This window comes from Dendropsophus ebraccatus, chromosome 9, assembly GCF_027789765.1.
Source record: "Dendropsophus ebraccatus isolate aDenEbr1 chromosome 9, aDenEbr1.pat, whole genome shotgun sequence".
In the NCBI taxonomy this organism is placed as follows: Eukaryota; Metazoa; Chordata; class Amphibia; order Anura; family Hylidae; genus Dendropsophus; species Dendropsophus ebraccatus.
This window is the reverse complement of record NC_091462.1, coordinates 83,861,912-83,888,059: the sequence shown is the minus strand read 5'-3', so window position 1 is coordinate 83,888,059 and position 26,148 is coordinate 83,861,912. Positions and strand designations below refer to the sequence as shown.

The 26,148-nt window shown below is 41.8% G+C and overlaps 1 protein-coding gene across 6 annotated transcripts in view; it reads left to right on the top strand.

The window, feature by feature from the left end:
* CLEC16A (C-type lectin domain containing 16A) overlaps nucleotides 1-26,148 on the top strand; it is a 179,354-nt gene that overhangs the window by 56,000 nt on the left and 97,206 nt on the right. For 4 of the 6 annotated variants that reach the window (XM_069983732.1, XM_069983734.1, XM_069983730.1 and 1 more), the window contains 5 exons: nucleotides 2,237-2,359; nucleotides 4,099-4,208; nucleotides 4,478-4,537; nucleotides 8,246-8,296; nucleotides 10,055-10,183. In XM_069983732.1, coding sequence (XP_069839833.1) covers nucleotides 2,237-2,359; nucleotides 4,099-4,208; nucleotides 4,478-4,537; nucleotides 8,246-8,296; nucleotides 10,055-10,183 — 473 coding nt within the window. The remainder of the gene's footprint in view (nucleotides 1-2,236; nucleotides 2,360-4,098; nucleotides 4,209-4,477; nucleotides 4,538-8,245; nucleotides 8,297-10,054; nucleotides 10,184-26,148) is intronic. The other 2 variants (XM_069983736.1, XM_069983731.1) reach the window with 1 other exon arrangement.

The following is a 26,148-nucleotide window of genomic DNA, read 5'->3' as shown; positions in this document are numbered from 1 at the left end:
AGTGCAGGGGATGATAAGGCACACATGTCTTGTGTTTTGGTCTATAACCCTATCGGCTCCTGTAATAATAGCCTCCTTTCTCCATTCTGCCGCCAAGGACTCCGGTGTGTGTGTCCAAGGTTCATCAGAGCAGGAAGACGGGCCAGGGCCATCCTGACAGCATGATGCCACCCCTCCCACCTCCCCTATATGTGATCTCTCCTACCTGATAAAAGCAATTGAAATGGTCTGAACGGCAGCAGCCTCATAATGCAGGCTGTGCTACACTACTACAAGTCTTGCCACATGCAAGCCTTTACCTAAGAGGACGATAGAGCAAATCGTCAGAAAATGCATAATGGTATATAACAAAAAAAATTCAAATGATATCACATGCAATACTGACAAAATCCCACCTGCTAAGTCTATGTCCCCATGTAGTAGTGGAGGAAAAACTCTAGGGTATCGCCACCATATTATGGCTTCGTCAGGACGTGGTGGCGATACCCGTGCAGTTTTTTCCTCCACTACTACATGGGGACATAGACTTAGCAGGTGGGATTTTGTCAGTATTGCATGTGATATCATTAGAATTTTTTTGTTATATACCATTATGCATTTTCTGACGATTTGCTCTTTCGTCCTCTTAGGTAAAGGCTTGCATGTAGTAGTGGAGCACAGCCTGCATTATGAGGCTGCTGCTGTTCAGACCATTTTAATTGCTTTTATCATGTCTTTTGTAATGGTGCCTGCACACAGAGAGATTTATCTGACAGATTCTGGAAGCCAAAGCCAGGAATGGATTTGAGAAGAGGAGAAATCTTAGTCTTTCCTTTATGACCCGTCTCCTGTTTATAGTCTGTTTCTGGCTTTGGCTTCAAAAATCTGTCAGATAAATCTGTCTGTGTAAACGCACCATTAGCCGGCTTAATGAAGCTATTATAATTACATTTCATTGGTGTGGTTTATATAGCCTATATTTCTGTCATTTTTTTTGTTTTGTTCCATTGGTATTAGTGTATAGGGTACACGGTAGCACCCTTACTTATTATTGTGTATACCTGTGGGGCCCACTTTGTTCTTCTTTTTCTCTTTTCTTTTAACCTCTTCTACCTGACATGTTATTAAAGGGGTCTCCTCTGCTGGGGGCACCACAAGTCTCAGCAGATAATCAGTCCTGCTTGGGACACTAACATTCCCACCATAATGTTTCCTGTTTGGGGCACACTAACCTGTAGACATCTGGATCTTAACTAACAGAATATTACAAGCACCATCACTCCCAGCATTGTGAATACTTCCTGTCTGATGTACTACAACCCTCAGCAGAATCACCTCTCCAGTCTGCAGCACTACAGGGGGATTGACTATAGAGGGGGTGCTTACTACAGGGAGCTGACTACTCTGTGGGCTACCTACGAGAGGGATAGCTACATATAGGTTACTATATTTTTACTATGATTTTTGGTCACATCACACCCCCCCCAAAAAAATTAATTAAGTGATCAAAAGGTCACATATATACAAACATGATACCAAATAAAACTGCAGATCACAGTGCAGAAAATAATCCCGCACACCACAGCCATACAGGGCAAAACATGAAAGGTTAGAGTAGTCACAGTAGTCAGAGTAGGACAACTTTTAAGCTCTTTTATTTAAAAAAAAAATGTAAACCATTTCTAAGATAGTAAAATAAAATAAAAAGCCCATAACCTGATGTCACCATAATAGTGCAGACCTGAAGACCATAACAGCATAAAAACAGTTGGGGGTGTAGCTTTTTCTCATACTTGGGTATCGAATTGGTATCGAGTATCGAAATAAAAAGTCAAGTATTGGTATCTAACTCAAAATTATGGTATCGTGACATCACTAGTTGACAGAACTGCCACTGTAGACTGCATTGTAATTGTATTACCTTGCAGTATACGATGCTTTCAGCAGTTCCCAACCGGCCACTTCAGAAAAAGCCTGCGTACTTGCAGACTTTTGACACCGTATCCTGCTACTCCAGCGGATGATGGGTACACGTTAACTGAAATTGTACTTCCAATTATTAAGTTGTCAAAGTTGAACTGTGGTTTCCAGATATTTGCAGATGAGATTATTCATGTAATAAATTGCTTACAGTTCTCTGATAAGCTACAGAACGCTATTTGCAAACTGAATCTACACTATGAAAGCTAACAGTGCCACTTCCGATGTTAAACAGAACACCCCTTATTATAACATTGCCTTTCTTTTTTGTTGGTAGGAATAAATCCTGATAAATTGGAGAAAATCCAGCTGTCATTGAAACCAGCGAAAGACAATCGTTCCTACAACCATGTGTTAGTAGAGAGATTAATTAGAATAATGAGCCAAGCAGCGCACCCAGGTAAGGCAAACAGCGTGCAGCTCCCGAAAGGGGTTTTCCAGTCTTTAAAAAATTATCAGGAATATTTTAATTGTAGTAAGATTGGTCACCTACTACAGTTCTGTCTGCAGCTGAAATACTAAACTAGGTATAATAAGTGTGCGGTCATATGACTGTGCGCCTATCATTTGTTTCCTACCCATGTGGTTTTGAGGGATCCCTCAGGCTGTGTGTTGAATCCTCCACAGAAACTGTTTACTTTTGGGAAATGGACAGTCCGTTAGGGTACTATTACACGGACCGACTATGCCCGATCATTTTACTAAACAAGCGCAGATCTGCTAAATTAGACCGCTGCCATTAGACCACCCGATAATCAGGCAGTAAGGGCTGCATGGACATCGTCGACATCATGCCCAAACACCTGACACTTTGTGTCCCCCTTCTCCCGGTCTTCTGTCCTGTGCTCTGCAGATTTTTGCCGCGGCCTGTGATCAGCTGACAGGCCGCTCAGACACTGCAGCCACCGGGACCAGCTATTACACTTAGCAATGTGCGGTTGGCGCCCTACGATTTTAGGACCAACCCAAACCAATTGTTGTCATCAGCTGATCGTTGTCTCTATTACATGGAGCGATAATCGACCCGATTTGACCGTTTTTCGCTCCGTGTACTAGGGCCATTTGACTACCTTCGGCCCATGGGGTTAGTGAATTACACGACCTGGGGACATGTTGGGTTGTAAGTTGGCATCCCTCTATGTAGGGCTGGGCGATTAATCAAATTAATTTGATTAATCGCCCAGAAGGTTAGAATCGATTTGATTTTTTGTGAAAATCGTAAATTCGATTTTCACAAAAAATCATTGTGGGCGGAGCAGCGCGGAACGTCGGGCGGGCGGCTAGGCTGGAGGTGCAGGGCGCGCGGAGGTGAGGTGCAGGGCGGGTGACGCTGCGTGGAGTGTCGGGTTGGAGGTGCAGGGTCATATAGTGGCCATATTAGAGAGTCCAATGTGCCAGGGAAGCGAGCGCTGATCTGCTACATTTTTGATTTTACCAAGCCTATTACACGGCTCAATGTTCTAAATAAAGCTCAATCTTCACCTACAAAGTCACCCCCTATCCATCCTACTGCCATGTTTGTACCCTGTAAAGACTTTTCTTTTTAGCTTTTATGCCAGCCTTTCAATGATCAGGTCCTGTTTTCGGTGTCCTTCTGGCTCCTCCCCACTCACCGCAGCCGCCAATGAAGCCATCGCTACAGTGACAGGCCACTCAGCCAATCATTGGCCGAGACGGGACAGCGTAGTGGCCAGTAATTGGCTGAATGGTGGTTCACTGTAGAGATTGCTTCAGAAGCTTCAGTGGCGGCTGGGCTAAGCGGGAAGAAGCCAGAAGGACACCGAAAACAGGATCTGATGATTGAAAGGTTACATTGGGTGACGTAAAAGCTAAATAGAAAAGTCTTAACAGGGTACAAACATGGCAGTAGAATGGATAGGGGGTGAATTTGTAGGTGAAGATTGAGCTTTATATAGAGTAAAGGCTTATTCCCACATTCTGTGCAACACAGAACCCACAGACTTGAAAGCCCTGTAACTGACTCCTACCCGCCCGGCATCATGTATCAATATGATGCCGGGAGCGGAGAAAGTGTTTGAATGTTGGGAAATGTAATGATACAGCCGGGCGGCTGTCTACAGATTCAGACTGTAAATAGATTGTACGAGTGAGAGAAAACCCAATATTGTTTTTTTGCAGATGGCAAAGTCCGTTTGGCCACTCTTGAACTGGCTTGTATTCTTCTAAAGCAGCTGGTCTTAATAGATGGTGACTGCATAATAAAAGACGTCCACCTAGCTTGTTTGGAGGTAAGTGTTCCAACATATTATATAGGCTTTTGTACAACCTGGCATGTGTCGCTGAATAAAACAGATGTATTGGAGCAATCCGTGGTTCTCATTGAGCCTATTAGAGATGTTTGCCAAGGACTGACCAACATAAAGATTAATTTGTTTGCTAGATTAACCCCTTATTGAAGCCAATGGAATGTAGTCTAATAGGTGGGAACTACTGTTTTGTAAGACTTTGCATAAAAAAGATATTCCTTCTCCTTATTGTTTTTCTCATTGTTTTTCAGGGTGCTAGAGAAGAAAGTGTTCATCTTCTGCGCCACTTCTATAAGGTAAAATATTATCAGGTAAAATTCTTTTTGATTTATCATTTTATTATAGGGAATTGGAATGTTTTTTAGTAGTTGCCAAGATCAGAATATTTGACAAGCATACTAGCAGAAGCGTACTTCAGTTCCCTAGCAGGTACTTATTATTGGGATCAGCAGCATCTGTGGTTTGCTACTTCAACGTTGCATATTTGTGCCAGTACCTGCATGGTTCAGCATTCTTGTGCCGGTACCTGCATGGTTCAGCATTCTTGTGCCGGTACCTGCATGGTTCAGCATTCTTGTGCCGGTACCTGCATGGTTCAGCATTCTTGTGCCGGTACCTGCATGGTTCAGCATTCTTGTGCCGGTACCTGCATGGTTCAGCATTCTTGTGCCGGTACCTGCATGGTTCAGCATTCTTGTGCCGGTACCTGCATGGTTCAGCATTCTTGTGCCGGTACCTGCATGGTTCAGCATTCTTGTGCCGGTACCTGCATGGTTCAGCATTCTTGTGCCGGTACCTGCATGGTTCAGCATTCTTGTGCCGGTACATGCATGGTTCAGCATTCTTGTGCCAGTACATGCATGGTTCAGCATTCTTGTGCCAGAACCTGCATGGTTCAGCATTCTTGTGCCAGTACATGCATGGTTCAGCATTCTTGTGCCATTATATGTGTTGATCAGCATTCTTGTGCCAGTACATGCATGTAGGGGTAAAAGGGTTATTTAGACGTTCACAGAATTCTGTCCGTGCATAGACAGTGTTCTGTGGACTGGACCTCCTAGCTCCTAGTATCATGATGTATTTATGATGTTGGGAGCTCCTAAACTATTTAAAAGTTTGCGGTAGTGTACTGACACAGTGGTGTGGCTGTGTCAGTACACTAGTGTGAAATTTTAAACAGCTTCCAACATAATCATGATGCTGGGAGCCCCAAGGTCCAGTCCACAGAACACCGCCCATGCCTGGACAGAATTCTGCGGACATGTGAGTGACCCCTCAAAGATGTAGATATAAAAATGTGTAGTAAATCATCATATACCTGAGTCTGCAGTTGGATGTTAAGTCGTGTCCATTTCCATCTTGTAAGGCATGTTAATAAGTGATTCTGACTGGCGATCTTTATACTGTTTAGTGAATATGTGGAGCTGTAATATAACTTGGAATATGGCATTTTTTTACCATTTAACCCAAATTATCCATCCAGTTTCAGTAGGAGAGGGATTTGGGGAGGAGGGGGGGGGGGGGGAGGGAGATGGTGCTGCGGTTTCCTTCTCTCTCTTCTCTCTCGGTTTATCTTCTCATGGTTTAAAATGGTATACAGGGAACAACAGTGGGAGATATCAGAAACACTGACGTTTCTCGGTGCTCAATACATTATAGTAACGTGGTGAAAGGTTTCCTGTATCATTTATTCTTTGGTTTCTAATATAAATTTGTATGAGGAATAAACTTTGGGCTCAAATTTCAAAGTTCCTAAAGATTTACCATAGTAACAATTATTTTTTGCCAAAAATTTTTTTCCCCCTAATTTACAGAAAATGTAATCTAAATGAGGTTTTGAAAGTTTATTTATCTAAGAACACTGCCCCAGATTTATAGTGTGAAATAGAAGCTGGTGTAAACTACTCAAAGCAACCAATCACAGTTCAGCTACTATTTTACCTTAGTTGAAAGCTGAGCTGTGATTGGTTGCTGTGGGCAGTTTACACCAGCTTCTTTTATGCACTCTTTAATAAATCTGGGCCACAATGTTTTAAACTTTAGCTCAGACAGTCAGCAGACATGTCCATATTTCCAGTTAGTTCTTGCTTTGTGTAGTGACAGCTTTGGCCCTGTACATGGATTTACCTTCACTTATTTGTCTTTTACATATCAGACAATGGAGTTTTTGTTGTGAGGGCTTTCCTTTCACTGAAAAGTATATGACATAAGAGGCTAGTCTATAAGTAATTTTCATATTTTTACACCCTCCATCCAGTTGCTGATTGACAGTTTACTGCCTAGATAGATAACTGCCAATTAGCAGCTGGTGGGTGGAGTTTGCTGGTGCTTATGAATATCCAAGACTACTGAGCACACGCACATAATGTAGAGGACTACTTATTGTCCATGTTATTCAGGAGGATATCTCTGCATCAGCTGCACAGAACAATGTAAGTGATGCATCATTCTGTTCATTTTCTCTGTCACTAGTTTATGCTACCCTAAGATAGAACAGCATAAACCTACTGACAGAGTGTCTTTAAGTAAACCCCACACACCTCTAAATATAGTAAATTCAGCACAAGGGAATAGCCAAGTTCCACCCACATGGCAAGTGTGATTACAAAAAGATGCACTTTTTTTGGATTTGTGCCTGGTGCAGACTGTTAAATTCCCCCACTGACTCAAATTTTTTTTTTTACAGTTGAATGGACAGATTGTGTGGGTATTAGAGATGAGCGAACCGGGTTCGGGTTCGAGTCGATCCAAACCCGAACGTTCGGTATTTGATTAGCGGGGGCTGCTGAACTTGGATAAAGCTCTAAGGTTGTCTGGAAAACATGGATACAGCCAATGACTATGTCCATGATTTCCACATAGCCTTAGAGCTTTATCCAACTTCAACGATAGATTAGCAGCCACCGCTAATCAAATGCCGAAAGTTCGGATTCGGATGGACTTGAGCATGCTCGAGGATCGGTCATCTCGAGTGGGTATGAAGTCTATCGTTAGGAGGTGGAGTATGATTTGTACCCATGTCACCTTCTATAGATAAGCTTTAGATGATAGAATTGACCACCTCAGCTACGTCTCTGCATTGACTCAACTTTTACATAAAACACTGATGAATATAGTGAATTAAGGGGAGGAGGAAGAATAGCTCAGAGGTAATTTGTCAGCTACAATTCAGATTCCAAGCTGCTGACACTGTTGGGTAAATATTAGGTCACGGAAACACACAATACCTTTCATATATCCATCTGTGCTTCCAGAATGTAGAAAAATGCTTATATTCTCAAAGAGGCTTTCCCAAGCCTGTGAAGTACAGCAGTATGCAGTGCTTCCACGCTCCTCATCTCATTTATATCTCTGCTTGATTGACAGTCAGCTAAGGTCCCAAGCTGGGTCAGATATAGGAGATGGCGGTAGGGAGGTGGTGTTACAGCCCTTAGCAGTTCAAGAGAATGGGAAAACCTCTTTGACGCATAGTAGAATGAAGTTATTTTTGTCAACATTCTGGAAGCACAGATGGATATATGAAAGGTATTGTGTGCCTTTCACCTAACATCTATCCTAACAGCATCAGCAAATGGGATCCTGAATGGCAGCTGACAGATTCCATTTAAAGGACACCTGTCATTAATAACCTTTAAAAGGTCATCTGGCATGACAGCAAGTCTCTCTGCTAAGACCGGCTGTGATCAGGAGATATAGCCACAGAGAGAGCGCAGCAGCCACGCAATTCACTCCACGACCACTCACTTATTCTGTCTTTGTAGCCTCATAGACTTACATTGTCAGAATTGGCCATTACAGAGATGCCTGATGACTTGTCAAAAATTATTTAATGACTGATACTCTTTTTAAGTTACATCTGCAATGACACATTATAAGTCTATGTTACAATCCTTTTTATGCCTGTAGAGAGGTAAATAAATCTTATTTCATATCACCAGGTGTATGGAGGAACTGTACAAACCAGATTAATCACAAATAGAGAAGTCTGACCTCACTGTTTGTTTCTGTGCCCTGTGTAGGGAGAGGAGATATTTCTGGACATGTTTGAAGATGAGTACAGGAGTATGATGGTGAGTGTTGTTATGTCCTCAGACAACCCTTTACTTATACTGTATATATTCTCACATATTGCAGTGTGAAGCCAATGGGCTCCTTATCCTTACCTGGATGTACAGTATTCATTTATTTTTCCTGCATGATAAGCCTGTATATCTCTTACCAAAAACACCGGCAGACACCATCAGTGGTTATTTCTTTTTAATATAAATCCCCTTTACACAGAGGAACTCCAGAAATCTCAAATTAATGATGATAAATGATCCTTGCAGCCATTGGGAAGAAGAGTCATTGTATGATGAGCCATGTACTAGCAACAAGTACAGATCATGCTGCCCTGAATGACCATTGTTGAACCAATTGTAAAGAGCAACGACTGTACTATCAGCTAATCCTATTTCCGTCATTTACTATATCCAGTTATTTTAATGTAAGCCTGGAGTACGAGAAAAGTGTTACAGTGACTGGCCTGAAGTCTTTTACCATCTGCTGGTAAAACTGTCACTCTCTTATTTATGCTGAGGTTCCTGGAAAACCAATCTAAGTGCTTGGTTATTCATATTACTAAAGCCTTTGGTTGGGATCTGTTGCTTAAAGGGAATTTATCATAAAAAAATAACCTATTGTTTAATTTTTTATATTAAAGGGAACCTGTCACCCCCCGTGCCGGGGTGACAGGCTCCCGACCCCCCGCTACAGCCCCCTATACTCACCTGATCCCGCCGGGTCATTCTCTATGAGCATTGGACTCATCTCTCAGCGCGCATGCTGCCTACTGCCTACATTCAATGGAAGTATGTGGCTATTTAGTCACACATTTCTAGTAAGAATAACAAAGAAATGGCACAACATACAGCTTATAAAAAACATTCTTCAGAATGACTATTTTTGGGGAATACAGTGATTTGCTTAGGACAGGCCGTCTGGAGCAGTCAGAGGTCCTCTAAATCCAGAATCCAGCCCATTCACTACATAGATTAATGACTTTCTCAGTGACAACACAATTCAGCTATAAACAACAGGGACCGCTTTAGGACATGGATGGAATCCAAGTGGAAATCTACTGTAACCTAGGAATGTGATCACAGTAAATAAGTCTGGGAAGATAAAGTGCGACCCAGTATTTTATTCATGGCTCTGTGCTCTTATGTCCCACAGGTGTTACACTATCAGGATTGCTTATAAGTAAGACGTGAATAGGATAGGAAACCCTTTATTTGTAGCCACCAGATAATAATAAAAAAATATATATATAGCTTCGCATAGTTTTCTTAAAGGAATTGTCCAGCATTGATGTTTTTATTTCTAAATGGGTCCCTGCGGCCCACCCTTCTCTTCTCTGTCTCGACAAGCAGGAAATTCCCACTCAGCCAGTCACAGGCAGCAGCATTTACCTGTCCTTAACCAATGACTATAAGATATATAATAATCTTCTTGAAAAAGCAAGGGCATTTATTGTGCTGTCTTAAAGTAAGAATCTCTGTCATCCATGGCAACCATTTAGAGCTCAGCTTTTATTTTGCCAAAGCAATACAAGATATTAAAGCTGATCTGTGATTGGTGGCTCTGGGCAACAATGAGTATTTTACTATAGGACAACTTGATAAATCTAAACCAGTTCACTCAATCTCGGCTCACAAGTCATCCTTCACCTGTGGCATAAATTAGATGTAGGATGCACATATGTAGCAGAGCTGGGGTCTCTCAATCTTTTTACTGTGGTCTTACTTAAGATGATATTTGTTACGTTTTTCTTCTTCTTCTCTTTATAGAGCAAGCCACTGAATGTAGAATACTTAATGATGGATGAATCCATTTTGCTTCCTCCAACTGGAACTCCTCTTACTGGGATTGATTTTGTTAAGCGCCTACCTTGTGGAGATGTTGAAAGAACGCGCAGAGTAAGTTGCTCTCCCATAAGCCTTAAGTTAGGCAATGTTCACACTGCATTTTTTTTCCATCCATTTCACTGTATCTGTATTTGAATTTTTAATTTTAATCTACAGAAAGATGGGGTCAACCACTTTTTATATTTGGTATTTGTTTGTATTTGGTAATAGTTATGTGTTCTGTTGTTTCCACACCTTGATGCAGGCCTAAATTTCTCTGTGGGGACAGATCCTTGAATAGTCTTATTTCTCTCCTTAATATCCTTCTGGCCAATCTTGCAAATCATCAGATTTTTATAGCACGTGGTGGACATACAGGTCAAGGTATTACTTCTCGATTAGACTACAAAGTGTTTGCCATTCAAATCCGGCGCGCGCTCACATCCGCCGGCGCTGTGACTCCTCTTCTCTGCCTTGAAAATTGAACGCCGGAAGCCACGCGCTTCCATAGAGAATGCATGGAAGCGAGTGACTTCCGATCTATAATAACAGGTCAGAGAAGAGGACTTACAGCGCCGACGGATGCGCCACGGGACATCGATCATCTTACTTGAGTATACATGCCAGCGGCTACCGGGAGGGCAAAATTTTTTTTTTTGTGAACTGCTTCTTTAAGGGCGTCTCCATCCATTCCATCTGCCCAAGATGGCTGTCACTTTTTTACTTTACACACAGAATTGAAAGAAATTAAGGCTCTACTACACAAAATGATTATCAGCCGATATAGGCCGTTACGGCCAATAATCGTCTTGTGTAATAGAAGACAACAATCAGCTGACATGAACGATGTCAGCTGATCGTTGTCTGTCATTGTCTTTCAAACATTGAAAGCTCCATGGAACAGGAGCGGCGGCAGCAGACCGTTGCTATCTTCTATGGGCTGCCCTGACAATCTAGCGATCACCCGGGCAGCCCCCCTGCAGCTCCTCGCGGCCCTCACACTGCCGACTCCTTTAATAGTGCCAGCAGCAAGCGGGGGACGAGGAGCAAGCGAGTGCTGACATAAGTATGCGGTCTCTTAGGTTATTTAAAAATATCTAGATTATTATCTGTTCTCCCAGCAGGCAGAGATGGTACCGGCTCTAGCTGCCCATGTGATGCTGTGCTAATGCATCATATGATTGATAGCAGATTTGAAAGGGAGGAAAGGATGCAGTTTGCAGTTTAAGGCTGGGTTCACACTATGTATATTTGAGGCTGTATTTGTGAGGCTGTATAGCAACCAAAACCAGGAGTGGATTGAAAACACAGAAAGGCTATGTTCACATAATGTTGTAATTGAGTGGATGGCCGTCATTTAATGGCAAATTTTTGCTGTTATTTTAAAACAACGGCTGTTATATTGAAATAATGGCCGTTATTTCCTGTTATATGGCGGCCATCCACTCAATTTCAACATTGTGTGAACAGAGCCTTTCTGTGTTTTCAATCCACTCCTGGTTTTGGTTGCTATGAGGACCTGACTTGAGGACCAAATACTGCCTGAAGTATACAGTGTGTGAACCCAGCCTAAAAGTGGACATGGTGACTGATCAGAAGCCACATGACCCAAATTTTGTAAGGGGGATGAATGCGCAAAAAAAAACCCCAACCTGTCGGAGTGCTCCTTTAATACAAACATGTGCTGGGTTGTCGGCCTGATCCTTAAATGTCCATGTACGACACTCTGAACCTCAGCTATGAATTAACGTTTCCATGCTATAATTGGTGAAAATTGGTTAGTGTAAATTATAGCGAATCAGCCAGGCTGTGGGATCCCACATCCCCTTTACCTAAACTGCGGCCTTTTTCTCTTACCACTTTATAGAAATAATGAGAGAGGTGAAAAAAACAGAACAAAATGGTGCAATTTTCTGCATAAATGAGGCTTGCACAGTTTTTTTGTTTTTTTTGTTTTTACACTAGAAGACCTACATGGTGTAATAAATTCCCTCCAAAATGCTCATAATTTCCCTAGTTGTTCTGTAGAATTTGCACTGTACAGTATGTAGGTGTGAGTATTACGGTCTATGCTGTCTTCAGTTGACTAAGCCCGTTCTATATTTGTTGCGGCTGTGTAATTTTAGCATGCACTTTCCATGTGTATTCAGTGCTGGTGCAGATTTACTTACACATCTATGCGGTGCAAGACATAAAAAACGACCACATTGCCAATCTATTAAATATTAAAATAGGTTCTGACCTATAACTTATGGTGACTTGTATTTTCCAATGACGGAATCCAAATGGCAAAAAAGGAGATATTGTCCTCGCGCAGACCATAAGTAAATTTCTGGTTTATTGATACATAAAAATCCCCAGGTAACGCGTTTCGAGAGCCCTCTGCTCTCTTTATCAAACCTCCAGGATGATTCAGACAAAGCATAGAACATGGTGTATAAATACCCCCACATGTATACACATAGACCCGCCTCCACACTCCAATAACGGAAGTCTGGCTATAATCGGTAACAAAAACGTACTTTTGACCCAATCAGGAAATCAAAATCCATAGGTCTGCAGATGTGAAATGTGAAAATACGATGCAAGACTTCATATAGTCATCATTACCTTATTTACCTTTATTTATTTTATTTTTTATTCATCATTTTTTACATTTGGATATCTATGTATCTATTTATGTATTTATATCTATACATGGAAGTGATCCTTTATGAAGTTATGTCAGAATCGGCATTGCCGCTCTAAAACAGACCTGCATGTCGGTGTATAAGTGTCCAGGAACATACGTGCGGTCTTTTGTATATTTATATGTGTAGATGTACACACTTATTTATTTATTTATTTTTTGTATTTTATATCCTGAGTCTGTAAGGGTAGATACCTCTTTCTTTTTCTACATATATTTATTTATTTTTATATACACATTTATTTATTCATATTTTATATACTTATCTACACATCGACTTATCTGTTATCATACTCCGCTTGCACACACTTACATTGTAAGCCGGTACCAATGCATCTCCATCTGCCTCGAGAGGTAGGAGGGGTTAATCCTTTTTTCCATCCTCTTTTGGGACTGGTACATGTAGGACCTGTAGCGTCTCCGGTTGCCTGGGAACATGATCGGAGTGCGCATGCGCAAAGGTCCTGTTTTCCAAGCGGCAACTCGGGAGGACGCCGCGGGATAACACGAGACAACTGAGTAAGGTAATGATGACTATATGAAGTCTTGCATCGTATTTTCACATTTCACATCTGCAGACCTATGGATTTTGATTTCCTGATTGGGTCAAAAGTACGTTTTTGTTACCGATTATAGCCAGACTTCCGTTATTGGAGTGTGGAGGCGGGTCTATGTGTATACATGTGGGGGTATTTATACACCATGTTCTATGCTTTGTCTGAATCATCCTGGAGGTTTGATAAAGAGAGCAGAGGGCTCTCGAAACGCGTTACCTGGGGATTTTTATGTATCAATAAACCAGAAATTTACTTATGGTCTGCGCGAGGACAATATCTCCTTTTTTGCCATTTGGATTCCGTCTATGCTAACGCACACCTTGAGTCTGCGGGTGAGAGTCCTCAGCAGCGACCATCTTCTTCCAGTCTCCTTGATACGCTATATAGTAGTTGTGGCTTATCACAACTACATCAGGTGAGCATAAATTTGTATGTTTGCCTATGGCCGATGGCCATTTCTATTTATGGTGTTACGCTATGAGGCGCTCTGCCTTGTGCCTTTTTTTGTCTATATCTTCATTGTATTTTCCAATGTGATTAGTTTAACCTAAACCCATGCAGATTGACTTTTTCAACATGACCAACATGACCTTCATTGATGGGGATTATATACTGAGGGTTGACTTCCCTTTTATTCTTTGGCCAGTTTAGACAAGGATTTGAAAAAGAGTTTTGTAATGTTTTAGTGTTATTCCCTTTCTATTTATTTTGAACTCGATTCATAGGTTTTAATGGCACATTGACTAGTCTAATTTGTATAGATCCAACCCGTTACTTGCTGATTCCGAGTAAGGGGACGCTTATTCCTGCATAGAGGTGCCCGCACATGTGTTTTCTAAATCTATCATTCATATTTTAGTAGAGGGTGACCATAAGAGATGAGTGAAACTCAAGCATGCTTGAGTTTGTACTGGAGCGATATGGCCAAAAAATAAAATGAAAATATTTTTTTTTTTCTCCTTGCAGCGTCAGATACTATTTTAATGACGTTTGAGACAACATCTTTATTGCTTCCAGCTGTAACAGTGCTCCCCCTGTGCCCCCATGTAGTAAAGAAGCCCTCTCTGTGCCCCATATAAGTAGGTTTCCCTAATATGTGCCACTCTGTGTTCCTATAGTATAGGAGATCTTCTTTGTGTCTCCATTTAGGTAGGGTGTAATAGTGGAGGCATAGTGGATAAGGGATGTAGTAGTACAGGTAAAGATGAGTGTAGTAGTAGTAGTACAGGTATAGATGAGAGGTGTGGTACAGGTACAGATGAAGGGTGTAGTAGTAGTAGTAGTACAGGTACAGATTAGTGGTGTAGTAGTGCAGCTGGGGGGTTGACTGGGGCAGCTGCACATGGAGCTCCCTAATCTCTGGAGGAGGCAGCGGGGACTTCGGGGTAAGGTGTTCGCATCGCTGCAGGTCCTGGGGCTGTACAACAGGATCGGGGGTCTGAACTTTACCCCCCGATCCTGCTGAACAGCTCCAGGACTCGCAGAGACACCTTACCCTGCAGCCCCCGCGGCCGCCTCCAGAGATCAGGGAGCTCCATGTGCGGCAGCGACGCACCGCCCCGGACCGTCCGCCGCACGCCTCACCGCCCACAGTGATTTTTTGTAAGAATCAAATCTACAATTTTCACAAAAATCAAATCAATTCTAAAATTCTGGGTGAATTAATCAAATTAATTTGATCAATCGCCCAGCCCTAGTTTGTACGAACCCCAGATGTGTGGTATTTTGTTATTGGTGACTGAAGCAGTTAGATGCAGCCCTAGGCAGTCCTGGGAAACATGGATACTGCCTATGGCTAAGCTAATTTCAGCCACCGGCAATGAAATGTCGCATGCTTGGGTTTGGACGAACTTAAGCGTGGTCTAGGTTCACTCATCTCTATTGACCATGTATAGATGACCCCTACTCTGCGAGAAATAGGGGACTCACTTGCTGTTATCTCATTGTGCCATAAAGGTCCATACATAAAGGTCCATAAGCAGTAAGGATCTATTTCTTTACTTAAAGCCCTATTACACCAAGCAATTATAGGCCATATTCGGCCAATAATCGCTTGGTGTAATAGCTACTATTAACAACTACACGATGTCGGCTGATCCTTGTGTTTTTCTACAAGATGAATTTTGGGGGGGGGAAGGAGGAGCAAGAGGGCGCTGATCTGACAGGTCGGTGCTCACTTGCTCCTCCAGGTCAGCCCATGTAATAGAGCCTTAAAGTGACACTGTCACCCCCTTTTTTGCATTCTGGCTTCTCTTCATAGATGTTAAGGGTACATTTAGCGGTTTTCATACCTTATATATCATACGGTGCTTGTTCAAGTAAATAGTGATTTATCAACTGCAGATTGTGTTAGGTGGGCGGTGCTTCGTGGCATTAGCCCCACTAAGCCCCTTCCACAGCGCCACCGTTGTCCCCGCCCCCTTGCCGGCCATTGGAACAGGCTGGCCTAAAGGTCTAGATCCCACCCCCTCTTGGACGGTCAACCAATGGACATGAAGGGGGGCAGGGCCAACTGTGGCGCTGTAGGCAGGGCTAAGTGGCGCTAATGCCGCAAAGCCCCTCCCGCTTAGCACAATCTGCAGTTGATAAAAGATCAATTTTTACTTGAACAAGCACCTTGATGTATGATATAAAATAAGGTATGAAAACTGCTAAATTTACCCTTTTACACCTGTGTAGAGAAGTCAGAATGCAAAAAGGGGGGGGGCAGTGTCACTTTAAGTGTACAAGGCTTAATGTTGGAAGCCAAGGGGGGATAAGTTGTGCAGTTGAGCTTGGAAGGAAAATATGATTTTATAACTTTACAAACAGCCATCAGCTAAGAGATAGCTATTATTAGTTTTATCTCCTCTGCAGCTTGGAGTATAATATAGAGCTGACAGATTCCCTATAACTAATTTATAGTTATATCCTCATTGTCCCAATCTAGTCTTGCTGTAGTTTCGATTTTATCAGTATGGCATCCAAGTGGAGGTTCTTTCTGGAAAATACATGACCTTTCTAGGAAAACACATCTGCATGACTGCATTACTGCCAGTTATTCTTTTTTTCTCTGACATGAGAGGCTCCCTCCCCGCTTATAGCAAGCAGACCATTTCCTAGAATCCTCTTGTGCACATGTGGGTCGAAATCACTTCAGAAGTCATTATTTTCTCTTTCGCTCTGCTGGAACGTGGGGGGGAGAAAACTCCAGCCGATTGCTGGTAATGTAAAGCATTGTTGTCCTGACACCACATTCCTTTATGATCTTCTGTTGTATAAGTCATTTATTGTGCATTGAGATGATGATAGTGGATCACACCACAGTACAGTAGTTATGAAAGTGATTTTCCAGGATCTAAATGAATGTATAAATATCATCCACATGTATAGCAGATGCCTAATCTCCATATGTACCCTTTCCTGATTTTTGTGTTTCCCCTGCTATATTATTATTATATATTACAGCTATATTATATATATTAACCCTTTGAGACCAAAATGACCCAGTGGACCGCACCAATTTTCATTTTTGCACTTTCGTTTTTTCCTCCTCCCCTTCTAAGAGCTCTAGCACTTTTATTTTTCTATCTAAAGACCTTGTATTTTTCAGGAATAGGTGTACTTTGTAATGGCGTCTTTTATTCTACCATAAGATGTATGACAGAACCCACAAAATATTATCATGAAAATATAAATTAGTGAAATTGGAAAAAAGAGTGCAATATGGTAACTTTTAGGGGGTTCCTGTGTATACATTAAAGGCGGCATAATACCATTATTCTGTTCGAACACAACCATATGCAGGTTAACACAGATTTTTTCACCTACGGGGCTGTATGGTGTGTCATTTTTTGCGCCATGATCTCTACTTTTTATTAATACCATATTTTTGTAGATCGGACGTTTTAGTCACTTTTTATTCATTTTTTTAATATATAATGTAACAAAAAAATCGGTAATCCTGACTCCCCCCCCCCCCCCTCCCCTCTTTTTATTACCGCCGTTTGCCGCATGGGATGGCGATTTGTTATATTTTAATAGATCAGACAATAACGCACGCAATGGTGTATAATGTGTTTATTTTTATGATTTATTTGAACAATAGGATAGGGGGTGACTTTAATTTTTATTGGGGGAGGAGCTTTGGAGTATTTTTAAAAACATTTTTACTTGGCAGACTCAATGAGCAGAGCGCCAATCAGACCGCACAGAGGAAGGTAAGAGACCTCCGGCAGAGCGATCAGGACCCCCCGCAGTCACACTGCTGGGGTCCCAATCGGTAAGTGACAGGAGCTGCTCCTGTCACTTACACTTAAACGCCATGATTGTGATGTTTAAGGTGTTAGTGACAGGCTGCAGCATGATCGCTGCAGCCTGTCATTAACGGCGAGGGTCCTATATAAAAAAAAAATCATGTGCAATGCCAGATTATCATTGTTGGTCCTTGCAGATGTTGTACTTGGTGGGATTTGTTCCCAGGACTCCAATGCAGTGAAGCAACAGTGCTAACCATTGATCCGCCATGCTACCCACAAGGTAACTGTCTGCTCCTGAACCACATAATTCATCATTCCACCCAGGGATGGATGTCCCTCCACCCATCTGATGACTCCACTCATCCTATAATCCTGTACGTTCACTGACTGGAAGGAACAGGCAAGACAGGGAACATGACATTACAGGAAATAAAATATAAAAACTACAGGCAGGGCAGTCATGTGAACCATGTATTTTGGACATACAATACCAACAAAACTAAATGCAATGCTACTTTAGTGAAAAGTTATGGAAAACCCCTTTAAGTCACTGGGGACATTGTTTCTCAGCAGTTAGACCCGATAAACTTGCATCAGGTGACGCATGTGTGACGCAAATGTTATCAACCATTGTGTGATATTTATTTTATCTGTGCTTAGAATTTAATGATTCTTCTCCTTGAGTTCCACCATGTAGTCTGGGTCGGGCAGTATGCTCAGTAGGACTTGATAAATTCTTTCTTATGTATTAGTATTGGACTCGCCAAGTATTACTGAGAAATCTGTTTGGAACAGTATAAGAAACCTGGAACATAAAAAGATTTCTAAGTGATTGGATGTCTCCTCTGACACAGCATGTATCAACATAGGAAGTAGCAGGATTGAGCAAACTGTTAGAGCTCTCTGGTGTGATGAACACACTAGGGTTTAGTGTGTTATAAATCGTAATGCTGGTAGGTTTTAGTTTTGTGGAAAAAGATTCAGCACAGCTTGTAATTTAGTGACCTCTTGTACTCCCTTACGTGCTTAGGAGTCCAGTGGGAGGGTCTTAATCAGTGATTGATGTTACAGAAGGGTTTATATAGGCTGTCAATCACTCTTTAGGACTACCCACTGGTCTTCTAACCTCAGAGTTAGCAGGAATTGCATTCTGCTGAGTTTTTTTCCTGCGAAACTGCATACTAGTTTGCTCGGCTCTTCCTGCTCAGTAATCTGCTTGTTCAGTATGACAGGTTCCTGCCAGACTTTAGGGCAAAGATTTTTGAGAGACTTGTGCAAAATAGTTCTTTTCCAGAAGGTAGGTAATTTATTTTATAGCACTATGTAAAGGTGGCTATTGTATATCAGTTTATGTCCCTTAAATGATCCTTGAAACATGAATCTGAATAAGCCGAGGAGAAATAGAAATGGCTGATTTTTCACAAGCGGCTTCTACTCCATATAGTTTCATCAGAATCATCAGTGTAACCCCGTTTATAGGGGTTAGTAGGTACTACTTGTGTCATAAAGCATACAATAAAAAAATAGTTTGAAGGCTTCATACAGTGTACCAGCTGCTTACAGTAAATCTACTTTGCATCTCATTGTAAATGTTACCAACAAGTTGTTCAGTATAGTTCCCTGGAAATACAGACAATCTAAAGATTTGTGTGATGCGGAAAGACTAAAATATCACTGGAGTGGAAATGGGTTAGATAGACTGTTTTGTGGTATATAAAAAAAAATTATCATTCTTTTAATAAAAACATAACACATCATGCTTGACATCAAATGGAACAACTTCCCTTTCTTTTATTGTTTTCTTCTATATAATTCTGAGTCACTTACTGTCAGTTTCCTGCACGGAATAGGGAAGACTTATGTATTCCCCCAAAAATGTTTTAGTAGGGAGCAAGACTGTGCACCATTTATAGGAAAGACTATGGGGAAGATTTATCAAACATGGTGTAAAGTGAAACTGGCTCAGTTGCCCCTAGCAACCAATCAGATTCCACCTTTCATTTTCAAAAGAGTCTGTGAGGAATGAAAGGTGGAATCTGGTTGGTTGCTAGGGGCAACTGAGCCAGTTTCACTTTATACCATGTTTGATAAATCTCCCCCTATAAGCTGCTATGTCCCCATAGAGCATAGATGCCCTGCCCCAAGTGCACCAAAATAAACACGATGCTTAGCATAAAGGCAAGAAAACTATCTTTATTCTAGTCTTTCTTAGAAGAGTTTTACCTGCTGTTATTTTTTTACAATATGTTCCCTCTGTTGTTCCTCCTGGGAAACATATGCATAAATTCAACTCAGAAAATTTATTTCAGGTCAACTGGTGTCACATAGTTTTATATAGATTTGTAAAGAGGTTAAGATGAATCCTCCACTGAATAGGTGATAAAAGTATGTACACTGGGGGCCATGTGCTTGGACCTCCACAGTCAAGAGAACGGTAGTCCCAGAAGGGCCCTTGTGAAACAATATTGGTCTGATGGTCTCAGGGCTGATGGAGGTAGTTGAGCACAGCACTTGGCTATCACTACCAGTCCCATAGACAATGCATTCAATGGTGTTCACATAGGTGCACTACCATTTCATTCTCAAGGGGCTCTTGGGGGTCACACCTGTTGATCATGGATGTCCTGGTGGTTGACTCCCCAGCGATTCCCATTTAGTTGATCAACCCATTTACTTAAAAAAAAAAAAAAAAAAAAAAAAAGTAAAAACCATGCATACACAGTAAAGCTGTGATGTGTGCAACCTCTTGGAAGCGCTAGCTCGTAATTTCATGTAACCAAGGTGTTTGTAAATGTTTTATAGGTTAATATTTTGCAATTTTCCAAGCAATACTCAAGTTCACGTAAAATAGATACTGAGATATATGCTAACCACTTTTCCTGTAGTTTTGCTGTCATTTCTACATAGTGCGTGACTGTGTTGATAGCTTACCTAAAAAAAAAATTAAATAAAATAAGCAAAGTGCATTGACTAGAAAGGTGCGAAGTAAAAATCTGGTTTTATCTGAATGTTTTCATGTTGAGTTCCTGGAACCCCCTCCCTTCTACTGTATATAGGAAGGTCACTTACTTTAAAAGAGAGCAGCTCCTTTATGCAGAAAAGGTTATACTGTGGTTTCCGTTTGATAACTTTCTCTTTCAGTACATGGTAAATCAGAAACACATGTCGAGAAGGAAAAAGAACGACTTGTTTCTGGGCTTATAGGCTGATTTGTGCAGCAGACGTGATCTGATTTATGTCATTTTGATTCAGTCTGATCTCTCGTCAGATTGCATTATTTGTTATTGTAGTTGTCCCACGATTAAATATTTTCTACAAAATTTAGCAAAATATAAGCATTCTTCAACTGGAATAATTTAAAATATACTCCTGTATCTGGATGTTGCTGTTATTTTGATTTCAGAACGTCCACCAATTGTGTCCAGTGTCTGTGGTCACACATGCTCAGTAGCTCAGATCCCACTACGTGGCTCCTCTAGTTAGTACACAGGTGGAAAAATGACTTCCGCTATTGTGTAAATTAGCCAATAAAAAAGGACACAATTTATTTCTTCTCACAAGTCCCAGACATGTTATGCGGAGGGAATCAGAAGAACAGCAGGGGGCGCCAAAACAAGAATATAATAGCTATAGCTAAAAATGGCTTTTTTTCCCCTCTTGATCTGAAAGGGTAAATTAATAGAAGTGGTCCCCAACCAGCAGCGTGGGACACTGCTCAAAAAAATAAAGGGAACACTTAAACAACACAATATAACTCCAAGTAAATCAAACTTCTGTAAAATCAACATGTCCACTAAGGAAGCAACACTGGTTGACAATCAATTTCACATGCTGTTGTGCAAATAGAATAGACAACAAATGGAAATTATTGGCAATTAGCAAGATACACAGGCTCACACTGAGCTCATGTGACAGAGTCTGGAGACTGTGGAGAGCGATCTGCTGCCTGCAACATCCTTTAGCATGACCTTGGCAGTGGGTCAGTAATGCTGTGGGTTGGCATTTCTTTGGAGGGCCATGTGTTCGCCAAAGGTAGCCTGACTTCCATTAGGTACCGAGATGAGATCCTCAGACCCCTTGTGAGACCACATGCTGGTGCGTTTGGCCCTGGGTTCCTCCTAAGGGTCCCTTTACACAGAAAGATTATCTGCCAAAGATTTGAAGCCAAAGCCAGAAACAGACTATGAACAGAGATCAGGTCATAAAGGAAAGCCTGAGATTTCTCCTCATTTCCAATCCATTTCTGGTTTTGGCTTCAAATCTTTGGCAGATAATCTGTCAGATAATCTTTCTGTGTAAATGGACCCTAATGCAGAACAATGCTAGACCTTATGTGGCTGGAGGCATTGAAGCTATGGATGGGCCCACCTGTTCCCCAGATCTGAATCAGTTTGAGCACATCTGGGCAACATGTCTCACTTGACCACAGACTGTCTAGGAGTTGGCAGATGCTTAAGTCCAGGTCTGGGAGGAGATCCCTCAGGAGACCATCCGTCACCTCATCAGGAACATGGCCAGGCATTGTATGGAGGTCATACAGGCACGCGGAGGCCACACACAATACTGAGGCTCATTTTGTATTGTTTTAAGGACCTTACATTAAAGTTGGATCAGCCTGGAGTGTGTTTTTCCACTTTAATTTTGTGTGTGACTCCAAATCCAGGTGTTTATTGGTTAATAAACTTGATTTGCATTGATTTGTGGGATTTTTGTTGTCAGCACATTCAACTTTGTATAGAACAAAGTATTCAATGAAAGTCTTTCATTGATTCAGACCTAGGATGTGTTATTTGAGGGTTCACTTTATTTTTTAAGCAGTGTATGTCAGCAATAGTCCTCCATTTTTTAGGTGAATGTGACAAGTAACAAAAGCTTGGGTGCCTGTGATATAGGTTGCTTGGCGGACACGGTTAGCTGCTTTATGTATGAAAGGTACCATGAAGGACATTTATTATGAAAGGCACCATGAAGGACATTTATTATGAAAGGCACCATGAAGGACATTTATTAAGTCTGGCTTTTTTTTCCACCTGGCTTAAAAATGCCCCCATGGCGCAGAGGCCCCCAGGATTTATGTAAAGGTGTAATACTGGAGTCCCTCTATGCGCCTAAAGTTAAACCTATGGCAGTTCAGAGCTGGAGTAGGTTTCATTGACATATGTCCAGTGGAAAAAATGTTAAACGCAGAACCCACCCCCCCTCTCTGTGTTACCGCACCCCTGTTATGCCCCTTCCCCGCCCCTCTTGGTTGAGCTTGAGAAAGGCACTGATAGACCAGTGTGCCGAAACGCGTCGCTTTTTTAATAAATTCACTTTGGTATTCCCATCTGGCCAGTATTTTATGGCTTACTAACCTGCTGACTCTGATACCTGCGCTATGCTGTTTGAAGGATCGTTTGTGGGCCCTATAGTCTTATAAGGACCTTGTTTCCTACTGATGTATTTGCTCCACATGCTATGTGGATGATCCCTGGCTAAGCTGCGGTATTGATATCACGTCTGTTATAGTGTTGTGCCTATTATCGCACAACCTAAAAAGGTGAGCACATTGACGTTTTTGTGCATTATTGTTATCCAGTAACTCTGATATTGCACTAGGAAGCGCCCTTTCCTCCTTCTTCTTTTTCCCCGCCCCTCTGGCTTAAGTGGTTCAAAAGGGCCTGATACAAATAAAATATGTGCAAACCAAGCATGTGCAAATATATAGGCACATTAGGCCTATCTGTGCCGTAAAATGGCATCTCCGCTATTGGCTATATAATAAATCCCCCCCCCCCCCCCCTATCTACTTGACCTATCTTTGCTTCCAGAATGTAAAAAATGCTTTTATTCCTAGGTTCAAAGTGTCAAGAGATTTTTTGCAAGCCCCTAAAGTGCTGCAAGCGGGAATGCCTCCTTGTTCCACCTCCCATTCCTATCTCTGTATCGGGGGGGAAGAGGGATCTGCAGATCAGGAGCTTGGGAACACCTCTTTCACTCTGTACTAGAGAATAAAATCATTCTTCTACATTCTGGAAGCACAAACTTAGATAACAAAGGTATATGAAAGGTACCATGTGTCTCCTTGTCCTAACAGATATAACGTTGGCAGTCTGGAATATGTATGGCAGCTGACAGAATTACCATTCACTGGCCATACTCCTTAGGTACCTATGAACCAGACGGTCTGTCTCTTCTGAAACCCTCAGAAATACGCCTTTCCAATCCTTTATTCTGACAGATGATGTCGGAGGAGCCTGCTCCCAATTTTTAGACAATTCACTGATCATTCAGCCCCTTTTGTTAAGGCCTGACATCTTGGCTATGTGTTTTGTGAGTCCTTGTTCCTATTTTTTCAAGTCTTCCTGTAAACTTGGTATTACCTCACTGATTCAGTGTTGGGAAGCGGCTTATATTGCTTACTCAGATCAAGTTATAGACCATGAATCCAGTCACTTTGTTCCAGAAGATTAAACATATTTTAATTTATTCTGTGTTTTACCGTAAAGTGCTTTTCAATGACACGCAAAATTGAATCTGAAAAACAGGGAAAACAAATCCTGACGTTTCTGGAAGTACTAGAAAATCGACTGTTCCAGAAAATGTGGCTAATTTTTACTTCTGTCAAAGCACAATTGGCTTGCGATTGAATTAACTTAGACCAGAGGCTGTTAGTGAGGAGTCATCTCATTGTCTTTTCCGATACAAAGCACTTGGTAGGACTGGATGTAATTTATTGTCATACCAAGACTACACATGCCGAGTAGAACGGTGTGGAGTTTTATTTCTTCTTCTTTCCTTATAAATGAAGGAAATTATATTCTCCACTAAAGAGTGGTGTAAAATAAAATACATGAATAAAATATAGCTTTTTTGGTACTTAAAGGAGTACTCCATTTGGGGTGGGGGGGGGGGGCGTTTTTTATATATAATATGTATATACTCACCGGCCACTTTATTAGGAACACCATGCTAGTAACGGGTTGGACCCCCTTTTGCCTTCAGAACTGCCTCAATTTTTCGTGGCATAGATTCAACAAGGTGCTGGAAGCATTCCTCAGAGATTTTGGTCCATATTGACATGATGACATCACACAGTTGCCGCAGATTTGTCGGCTGCACATCCATGATGCGAATCTCCCGTTCCACCACATCCCAAAGATGCTCTATTGGATTGAGATCTGGTGACTGTGGAGGCCATTTGAGTACAGTGAACTCATTGTCATGTTCAAGAAACCAGTCTGAGATGATTCTAGCTTTATGACATGGCGCATTATCCTGCTGAATGTAGCCATCAGATGTTGGGTACATTGTGGTCATAAAGGGATGGACATGGTCAGCAACAATACTCAGGTAGGCTGTGGCGTTGCAACCATGCTCAATTGGTACCAAGGGGCCCAAAGAGTGCCAAGAAACTATTCCCCACACCATGACACCACCACCACCAGCCTGAACCGTTGATACAAGGCAGGATGGATCCATGCTTTCATGTTGTTGACGCCAAATTCTGACCCTACCATCTTAATGTCGCAGCAGAAATCGAGACACATCAGACCAGGCAACGTTTTTCCAATCTTCGACTGTCCAATTTCGATGAGCTTGTGCAAATTGTAGCCTCAGTTTCCTGTTCTTAGCTGAAAGGAGTGGCACCTGGTGTGGTCTTCTGCTACTGTAGCCCATCTGCCTCAAAGTTCGACATACCGTCCGTTCAGAGATGCTCTTCTGCCTACCTTGGTTGTAACGGTTGGCTATTTGAGTCACTGTTGCCTTTCTATCAGCTCGAACCAGTCTGCCCATTCTCCTCTGACCTCTGGCATCAACAAGGCATTTCCGCCCACAGAACTGCCGCTCACTGGATGTTTTTTCTTTTTCGTACCATTCTCTGTAAACCCTAGAGATGGTTGTGCTTGAAAATCCCAGTAGATCAGCAGTTTCTGAAATACTCAGACCAGCCCTTCTGGCACCAACAACCATGCCACGTTCAAAGGCACTCAAATCACCTTTCTTCCCCATACTGATGCTCGGTTTGAACTGCAGGAGATTGTCTTGACCATGTCTACATGCCTAAATGCACTGAGTTGCCGCCATGTTATTGGCTGATTAGAAATTAAGTGGTAACGTGCAGTTGGACAGGTGTACCTAATAAAGTGGCCGGTGAGTGTGTATGTGTATATATAATATATATTAATATTATACAGTGGTGCCTTGGATTACGAGCATAATTCGCTCCGGGGCCATGCTTGTAATGCAATCCACTTTTTAATCCAAAGCAAATTTTCCCATAAGAAATCATAGAAATGCAGACAATTGGTTCCACACCTCAAAAATAATGATTCATTATTCTGAATAAGATGTAAAACTAATAAATCAAACATTCAGAAACAGCAGAATATGTGATATTATAAGTTACTGTACAGTAATGGAGAGGATGGAAAACACAAGGGCTGACAGAGACTGCAGGGAGTATGAAGGAATGAGCAGGACAGATGTGCGCACATACATGCAGCACTCTCTGTCCAGAGAGAGAGGGGTTACAGCTATAGAGAGATTACCTCCACATTCCTGTTCCCTGAT